This window comes from Mesocricetus auratus, unplaced genomic scaffold (assembly GCF_017639785.1).
Source record: "Mesocricetus auratus isolate SY011 unplaced genomic scaffold, BCM_Maur_2.0 Super-Scaffold_100010, whole genome shotgun sequence".
NCBI classification, from domain to species: Eukaryota; Metazoa; Chordata; class Mammalia; order Rodentia; family Cricetidae; genus Mesocricetus; species Mesocricetus auratus.
This window is the reverse complement of record NW_024429194.1, coordinates 16,904,934-16,914,560: the sequence shown is the minus strand read 5'-3', so window position 1 is coordinate 16,914,560 and position 9,627 is coordinate 16,904,934. Positions and strand designations below refer to the sequence as shown.

General features: G+C 50.6%; 1 protein-coding gene across 6 annotated transcripts in view; it reads left to right on the top strand.

Moving 5' to 3' along the window:
* Positions 1–6,842: 6,842 nt before the first annotated feature.
* The window catches only part of Ano7 (anoctamin 7), a 31,966-nt gene continuing 29,181 nt past the window's right edge, over positions 6,843–9,627 (top strand). For 5 of the 6 annotated variants that reach the window (XR_005879790.1, XR_005879789.1, XM_040752983.1 and 2 more), the window contains exons 1-2: positions 6,843–6,897; positions 8,051–8,198. Coding sequence is in view for 4 of the 6 variants with exons in the window: in XM_040752983.1 (XP_040608917.1) it covers positions 8,058–8,198 (141 nt within the window). In the remaining 2 variants the exon portion in view is untranslated. The remainder of the gene's footprint in view (positions 6,898–8,050; positions 8,199–9,627) is intronic. The other variant, XM_040752982.1, reaches the window with a different exon arrangement.

Below are 9,627 nucleotides of genomic sequence, written 5' to 3'. Positions count from 1 at the left end.
AAGTTCATTTATGTTGAGAATGCCCCTACTAAAAATACGGACAAATATGATGTGAAAAAGAATACAGCTGCTTTACATAGGAATATAAACCCAAAGGTCTTAAATAAAAGATCAGCAATTTGGGCCTACCGTCGGTGGCACACGCCTTTAATTCCAGCACTCAGGAGGCAGAGGCAGGCGGATCTCTGTGAGTTCGAGGCCAGCCTGGTCTACAGAGCAAGTTCCAGGACAGCCTCCAAAACAATACAGAGAAACGCTGTCTCAAAAAACAAACAAACAAAAAAAGATCAGCAACTCAAAAACTACTGCTTCTTGACCAAGGTTTTATCTCAGGAATGCAAGGATAGTTTAATAGTAGAGAGGACTGGGCCTGGGGTATGGGCATGTAGTCCTAGCTACTCAGGATGCTAAGGGGGGAGGATTAAAAGTTTAAGGCATGCCTTGGCTACAGAATGAAATTGAGACCAACCTAGGCAACTTAATGAAACCCTATCTCAAAATAGAAGGTAGCAAGGAACATGGGAGATAGCTCAAGATCTCAAGAATAGAATACCTGCCTAGCATATAGGAGACCCTGTTCAATTCCTAATATTAGGGGGAAGGAAAGGAAGCAGAACAGAGTTTATATAAATCACTTTTAATGCAGTTAAAACAAACCACCAATTATCTTAATGTTCTAAAGACTCAGCTGTATATATTCCTGGATTGTTGTTATTACTACTTTATATGCATTATGCCAGTGTGTGGTTTTGGGCACATATGTGCCGTGGTGCACCATGTGAACCTCAAAGGACAGATTGGTAGACTTGGTTCTCTCCTCCCTCCTTTATGTGAATTCTGGGAATTGAACTCAGGTTATTGGACTTGTACAGCAAGCATTTACCTGTTGAACCATTTCATTGGCTCTGTGTTCCTAGATGTAACATATTAATTCCTTTATAAATAAAAAATGTCTTAGAGATTGTAGAATCTGATAGACTTGAGCTGTGGAGAAAGGCCAGTGGGTAAGGAAGCTTGCTCTGAAAACCTGAGAACCTGAGTTCAAATCCCAATCTCCACGTAAAAACCTGAGCATGGCTTTTGACCAAGATTGCAATACTGTAATGTTAGAAGTTAGCTCTGTGGTAGAGTGTGCTTAGAATATGCAAGGTCCTGGTTCCATTACCAAGAGTTGGGGAATTGGGGTGAGGACACTTTCCCCATTGAGTGACACACTTATTTTCTATTGTCACTGTTATAGAATGTCTTGAAACAGCATAGAGAAGAAAGGTCTGACCCATGGCTCAGTGGACAGTGTCAGTGGGAGAAGCTTCCGTGGCAGCAGTGGGAGCTGACATCTGCAGTCAGGAGGCGGAGACCCATCCAACCAGGGTCTCCACTCAGGGACCCACTTCCAGCTAGGTTCTATGCCCAAGGTCCCACAGCCTTCCCTAATAGCACCACCAACTGGGGACCAAACATTCACATGTGTGCCTCTGGTGACCTTTCACCTTCCACCGGCGGCCACGTTCAAAACAGTGAAGTAGGAAGAATGTCACCTGTGTGTAAGACATGATTTAGAACAGAGTGCCTACTGGACAGTACAAAAGTCAGGCCTTCCAGACGGCTCAGCAGGTAAAGACACTGACCACCAGTCCTGACGAGCTGAGTTGTCTTTGACAGCCACATGATGGGAGGAGAGGAGCGCTCCTGTGAGTTGTCCTCTGATTGCCACATGGCCTCTGGCTTGCACACACAAGAGTGTAGTGTTTTCTTTAATAGTCAGAAAACTGGGAATTTCCATCAGATGCATAACAAACATACTGCTCCTAATAATCAGTGAAGGGCAGTTAAAGCCTTTCGTTAGCTGGGGGTTGCAGCTCAGTGTCCAAGTGCTTGCCAAGCGTGTGGGAGGCCTTGGTTTGATCACCAGCACCACAAAATAATACAGCAAACCCTACAATAACAAAGCCGTTCTTGACTACAGCTCGGGAAGCTTGTGAGGAGGACTAAGTAACTCAAGTTGGAGTTTAAGGAATAAACTGTTGTCTTGAGATCATGGAGCTCACAGCATCCTGGGCCTGCAATGGCCCTACATCATCTAAGTTCTTCCTTCACTCAGCTCCACTTTTAGAAGCTTTTCCTTGCCAAAACAATCAAATATGCATACAAAAACTTAAGGCCCTGTCCAGTGCTGCCCACAAAAGTGAAGCCAACTTGAACCCTCAGACATCTGGGATCTAATCTCTGAGACCTGATACAGCAGGAAAGGAGGATGCAGTTTGGGTTAAGTGTAAAACTCAAAGGCACTGTGGGGAAATGTGACTGGAAGATGGATTGTTAGATGCAAGGATGGCTGTGAAGATGGAGAATCCATAAATCAGAAGGAGAATCCGCAGGGCGGTGGTGCCCCACACCTTTACTCCCAGCACTAGGGAGGCAGAGGCAGGTGGATCTCTGTGAGTTCGAGACCAGCCTGATCTACAAGAGCTAGTTCCAGGACAGCCTCCAAAGCCACAGAGAGCGAGAGAGAGGGAGAGGGAGAGGGGGAGGGGGAGAGAGAGAGAGAGAGAGAGAGAGAGAGAGAGAGAGAGAGAGAGAGAGAGAGAGAGAGAGAGAAGAAAAGGAAAATCCATAGACCAGCCTTTCCCTCGGAACTGGAAAGGGCTGCTCCCAGACCCTAGCACAGAATGAGGCCTGGTAACCCCTTGACCTTAGTCTAGTGACACACTTAAACCGGACATCTCCAGGACTGGGCTGTGTGATGTGTCCTTTGTGGGGGGGGGTTGATTTGGTTTGGTTTGGATTGGTTTGGTTTTTCAAGACAGGGTTTCTCTGTGTAGTCCTGGCTGTCCTGAAACTCACTCTGTAGACCAGGCTGACTTTGAACTCAAAGGTCTGCCTACCTCTGCCTCCTGAGTGCTGGGATTACAGGTGTGTGCCATCACTGCCTGGCCCTTTGTGTGTTTTAAGATGGCAGTTAGGCAGTAGCCATAGGAAACACACTGTATAAAAGTGAACCCTTTTATTTCCTAACATCTGCCTCTGAGCTCTGGCTTCTTTGATGTCTAGTCAAACATGTGTAGCTACTAAACAAGATTTACTTCTGTCTGTGGCTAGACTGAGTACTTAGTCCCTTCAAGGTTGTTCCCCCCAAGAACCCAACACACCAGGAGGCCTCTGCTAGGAGGGCTGGACCCACAGGTAAGTTCTCTCATCACCAGGCCCTCCAGAAATGACCCCTTCAAGTCCCTCTTCCACATCACTCCCCAACCAGAGGGGGGAAGGTCTTGGCCCTGTTCCTGGGAGAGTCCGTGTTCACCCCATCTGCACCCTCCTATTCGGAGCCCATAGGACCTGCTCCCCTCTGCTTTGCTGTCCTGGTCATCCCAGGCCCACCTGCCAGCTCTGCCAGCTGGGATCAGGAACGTGAGATGGGACAAGGCAGTGTCTCAACACTCCCAACCTTGCAGCAACTTCATCTCTACCACCATGGGGCATGGGGCAGTGGAGGGGCAGCCAGGGACCTGCCTCCTGCCAGGTGGGGGAAAGAGGGTTAGGGCTGATCTATAGCCTCTACCCAGTTTCCCTCTCCCTGCCCCGGGCACCAAACCTGGAGACGGTGTTTTAGGGAGGGAAGAGGTTGGGGCACCCTAGGAAGGTACCAGACCAAGTGTGGTAGGTACAACATACCAAGTGTAGTCAAAGAGCCTCTCACCTCTGTGAGATATAGCCTGAGAGACATCAAAACAGTCTGGGGACAGCAGGCTGGAAAGGTGTAGGGAACCTCCAGGGTTAGGTGTGGGAGCCTGTGACCCAATTTGCTAGGACTCCAGCCCAGTAAGAAAGGAAGCATACCAGCCAGATGGTGGTGGTGCACGCCTTTAATCCCAGCACTCAGGAGACAGAAGCCAGGGGATCCCTGTGAGTTCCAGGCCAGCCTCGTCTACAGAGTGAGTGTCAGGACAGCCTCCAAAGCAATACAGAGAAACCCTGTCTCAAGAAAAAAAAAAAAAAAAAAGGAAGGAAGGAAGGAAGCATACTAGGGCCCTGCAGCCAACCTACCCAGACATCACAATAGCCCCTCCCACCCCATGGATAACTAGCTTTTTGGGCAGGATTAGGTAGGAGCTCACTCTCTAGCTATGGAATGGATTTTTTTTTTAATGTGTACGAATGTTTTCCCTCCATCTAAGTGTACTGCATTGCCCTTGTTTTTTGTTTGTTTGTTTGGTTTTTGGTTTTTGGTTTTACGAGACAAGGTTTCTCTGTATTGTTTCTGCATTGCCCTTGGAAGCCAGAACATTGGATCCCCTGGAACTGAGTGATAAATGGTTGTGAGTGGTCCTGTGGATGCTAGGAATTGGACACTGGCCCTCTGCAAGAGCAGCAAGTGCTTCTTACCACTAGGCCAACTCTCCAGCCCCTGTTATGGACTTAGAAAAGTCACATAAGCCAATAGAAAAAGTTAAAGCCAAAGTAAAGCTGGTGTCAATGATTAGGTGATTAGCTCTCCCTAGCATCTGGGATCTACAAGCCATCTGTACTGACTAGTTCTTTCTCTTCCTCCTGCAAAAAGTAATACAGTTTGAGAAAAACAACTTATAGGATTGTTAGCCTACACACGAAAAACTAGCCCATGGGAGCCAGAGAAATGGCTTAGTGGGTTAAGCCTGGCAACCTGAGTTTAATCCCTGGAAACCCACATGGTGGGGGGAGGACAGTGACTCTTAGAAGTTGCCCTTCGCATGTGTGATGATATGTGTGCATGGGTGTACATGCACACACACACATTCCTGCATAAATAAGAATGAGTTTTAAATTAAAACTCTAGGCCCAGGGATGAGAATCCTTTTGGGTGTTTTACATACAGACATTCCTGAAGGCTCTCCTGCCCTCCCGCTGCTGTAGTGTAAAGTGGCAGGCTCTGATCACTACCAAAAGTAAGAGACCGGAGCCTGGACTGTTGTGGATGCCTCTGGTCCCATCACTCTACAGGCTAAAGCAGTAGGTGTGCCCATAGTCTGAGACCACCCTGGGCTACATGGCAAGATCCTGTCTTAAAAGCAAAACAAACAACAAAAATAGCTGGACATAGTAGTGCACATGTTTAATCCCAATATTCACAGGACAGAGACAGGTGGATCTCTGAGTTTGAAGCTGACCGGGGTTACAGAGTGAGTTCCAGGACAGCCAGGGCTACACAGGGGAACCCTGTCTCAAAGAAATTAACACAAGAGCAGAGGTTTCGAGTTGCTCCATTTAGCAAGCCCTTTCACAGGAGGCCTAGAGAAGGTGTGCGTGCCTGTTGAAGTCAGGCGGCTCCTTGCCCTAAGTTACTCCATTTTGTGTGAAACAGTGGCTTCTCACATTGCCCACCTCTGAGAGACTCCATTTACAAGCAGCTTTGTATTCCAGATGGAGGATGGTAGGTGATCTGTCCAACACTATCCACCTGGTACAGACTAATGACTACTTCTGGGAATAGAAAGGGTACTTACTCTATAATTTACCATGGTGGGTTGGAACTGTAGGAGCATGAGGGCATATTAAAATTGTATCAGGATGGTGGGCCAGAGAGATGACTCAGCGGTTAAGAGCACTGACTGCTCTCCCAGAGGTCCGAGTTCAATTCCCAGCAACCACATGGTGGTTCACAACCATCTGTAGTGAGACCTGGCGCCCTCTTCTGACCTGCAGGCATACATGCAGGCAGACCACTGTATACATAATAAATAAATAAATCTTTACATATATCAATCAGGAAATCAGGTCCAAGAATTTGCTGAGCACACCAGGCCAAGGAAAGTACGCAAGGCCTTCATCTGAACCCCATACAGAAGTGAACACCTAGCAACAGTCCCCATGGTCCTGTCTTCTGACTTCCCAGCGTGTATCAAGGACTGACTAACGGGCTGACAGCTCCCGCCTGTCCCAGAGGCTCTCTGCTCCCACTGCTGAAGCAGCCTTCTCAAATCCAGTCTTCCCATCATCCTGTTCTCCCGTCCGGCAATGCCTCCATCCTTCCGCCTGTTCCTCTGCCTGGACCAGTCTTGCCCTTTTGCCCGGGCAGCTCACTCAGCTCTCCCACTCCGCCCTAACCCTGTGACCCACAGTGTCCTGACTCAGCGCCACCACTTCTCCAGTTCCCTTTAGCTCCTTGCCTGAGGCTCCTTACCTGAGGCTCCTGTGCCTGGCAGTTTCCCAGCTTTGGCCTCTCAGGCCTGTTGGAAACTCCTTGCATCTTTTAACCCCATTGCAGCCACTCCACAATCCACATGTACACATACATATATAAAGACATAGCTACTGTGTGATATGTAGTGTTTCATCTGGGAGTAACTAAGACTAGAATAAAAGAACCCGTGTTTGCCTCGGCCATGACTATCAAGGAAAGCAGGAGTATCTGGCAAATTGCTGCCATTGAAGATGCTGTACCTTGTGAATTTGTTGTCAATAAAATGTGACATTGTGGAAAAGCACAAACTGTCTGTGTTCCTGACAGCGTTCTCACAACAGTATCTAAGCTCACACTCCGAGGCTTAGTAAAGCCCTTACTCTTTTCTCAGTGCTGTTGACCCCTGTGATGCCCACATAAACAGGACTGCCTGGGGGGACCGGGGGTGGATACCTGTGGCTGGTCCTGTAGCTACGATCTCTGAACTTCCCTTATGGCATGCAGACCTGCTGCCACTGGAATCGCTAAGCAAATAAGGCGCCAGAGGCCCGTCGGATTTGCATGTAGGGTGTGTGACGTGAAGGCACTAGGGAAAACGGGCTGACTGTGTTTGCAGGCTCAGAGCCCACACCCCCTTTTTAAACAAAGGCAGATCCTGCCCAGAGCCACTATAGACCTCCCGGTGGCCAGCTGCGCCAAGAGCCTCTCTCCAGCCATCTTGCCCTGTGAGGCAGCTGCAGGTGAGTGGCAGCCACAGCTCAGGTGGGCCCTAGGGACACGACTGGGCCTGATTTCCCTCCTGCTGAGACCAGGCTTGTGCTGATGGGCAGGCTGTCTCCTCTGGAAGCCACTGTGGCAGGTAGGCTGGGTGACCTCCCTCTGGACAGCCACAGGGACAGCAGAAGGGAGATGGACTCCAGAAAACTGAGCCAGCACGGAGGTGCCACACTCTGATCTGTGAGAGCCAGTGCGGGGGCTTACTCTTGGGCCCCAGAGGCCTGGCACAGTGTTTGCTCCAAGCCCTAGAGACTAGCGGGGATAAGTGTTCAACGTGAATTTGAATGGGACACCATGCTGTAAGGAGTTAGCATTCCACCTGCTCATAACAGGTCCTGTCTGGACTGGGACTCCTTTGTCCTTATTCCATGTCCTACCCATCAGGTGACATAAGCTCCGGAGCCTTTGCTCCAAGAGCACCTTGTGGTTTTCCCTCACTCCTGGGGTCCCCATGTTATAATAGAGTCCTGGCAGGAGCGGAAGGTTTGGGCAGAGTTTATCTGAAATAGGGAATTGGAACGAGAGCAATCCATCCCTCTTCCTGAAGTCGCTTGACTCTGCCCACCTGAACAACAGCCCTACTCCTACCTACCTCCTTCCTGGGCCACAGGTCACAGGCTGGCATGGAGGCCCCATAGGACTCCCTAAGGCGGTTGCTCTGTCTTGCTAGGGGAGCCTGGGGTCCTGGCAGCAAGTTCTCCAGAATTACTCCAAAGGCAGGTGGCCTTAAAGGGCATTAGGCATTGTCTACCCTTCGCCGTCCAGGTGGCCTCGATAGGAAGTTGGTGGGCAGGGTCTGCATGCCAACCTCATGCTGAGACACTGCTTTACATTACTGGATGAACGAGCGGATGGGTGGATGCTATGCTAGGCTCCTAGATACTCCCTTCGGTGGCTGGCTGTCTCCTGCAGCTAGTGATCCAGGATGTGGGTATCCTCGCACGACCACATTAGGACAATGCTGTCTGGCCCTAGCAGAGCCCACTTCTACGAGCCCGTCTCCTGCCCTGTAAAGTAGGTTTGCTCCACGCTCTGCCACAGCGTCAGGGCTGGCTCTCACTGGTGTCTACTGACTACTCCACCCTCTGTGGCTCCTCTGGCTGTGATGTGGTGCAGGAGTGAGATGCTGCGGAGGCGCGCCCCGGAAGAAGACGATGCGGTGCTGATCGACATGGCCTCCCTGGAATCAGGGAGCGGATCCTCTTACGGAAGCACAGCCCATGCCTCAGAGGTACCCTCAGCTCTAGGGGCAGTGGCGAGCATGGTGAGAGTGCCCTTCCCCACTCCCTAGACTCTGGGCCATGAGGCTCCTGTGTGCTGTCTGCTTTGGGAGGCGTCCCGTCCCAGTCAGGACCTGCACTCTCTCGCCCTTGTCTCAGAGCCCTTGAAAAGTGGGTACAGCATCCAGATGTGTCCCCAACCCTGGATGACAGGGAGGACAGATGCCTTCTTGGCACACAATCAGGTCACCCACCGCTCACCTCTCAAACTTGGAGGGATAAGCAGAGATCCTATTAGATAGGAGGCTCAGGGAAGGGAGAGGAGGCAAAGATAGGGCCAAGGTCCTGGGTCTGGTCCCTCTCTGCCAGAACCACTGTGAAAGGGAGGAAACCAGGGCCAGACACAGCCACATATGGATGTGAGGGGTGGGGAGTATGGCGAGTCACCCATGAATTCTGACGCAAGTGCCAGAGGACAGGGGGCAAGTGCACAGTGACCACGCCCCGCTGTTTTACTGCTTCCGTACTTTCTCTTCTGGAAATGAAAAGCTGTGTGTTACCTGGTTTCTTGTCAGCACAGCAGCCCACGAAGAGAGCCCACTCCTGCTAGGAAGAAGAGCATTGCAGGGAGGGTCACGTGAGAGCATTGCAGGGAGGGTCACGTGAGAGCATTGCAGTCAGGGTCATGTCCTGGCTGGGTGGGCAGTGGGGTTAGTGGAAGGGGAAGGAGGTCAAGGTTAACAGTGTGCCTGGGCTACCTTAAGGATAGTTAGAGTAGGGAACAGAAGTTAGGTTTGGGATAAGGATTATTCCCCCAAGAGATAGGTAGAGGCCTTCTACAAAGGTGAGGAGCCCCAGAGGGAAAACATCTTGGTCTACACAGCTTCCTTTGGCCTCAGCTGAGCTGCTTCTTTGCAACTAAGGCATAGACATTGGTCTCCTGAACAAAACCAAGAAGGCAGCCCTCATCTCCTACAGAAGGACAGAGTCCCTCCAGGTGCCATTTTTCTGGCCTTACCCTAGTCCGTCTGTAGGTCTCTTTCTATTGGAAAGGCCATTGACCTCCCAAGAAGCTGGGAATACTGTGGGTCCCAGGCTCTGATGCCTCACAGGAGGCCATGGTCCTTCCCTAGGGCTGCCCCAGTAATCTGAGGGTAAATAAAGGGCATTTAGCACAGGCCTGACCATGGTTTTTGCCAATGCTTTCCTTGCCACAGGCCTGGTGGAGACTGGTGGGGAAGACGGGGATGGTGAAGGCTAGCCCACCCTTCCAGTGCTGCCCTGCAGCTCCTAGCTTTTCTCGTCATGGCCCTCTGCTAGCAGGGTGGGCGGGGGCAAGGCCAGAGCAGGGAGACTGGATGAGTGAAAGGCTGAGGAGGAAAGGAGATGGGGGAGGGACATAGAAGGAGGAAGAACACGGCTCTCAACCTACGGGTCGAGACGCCTTCGGTTCTCATTTCACCGGGGCTGCTT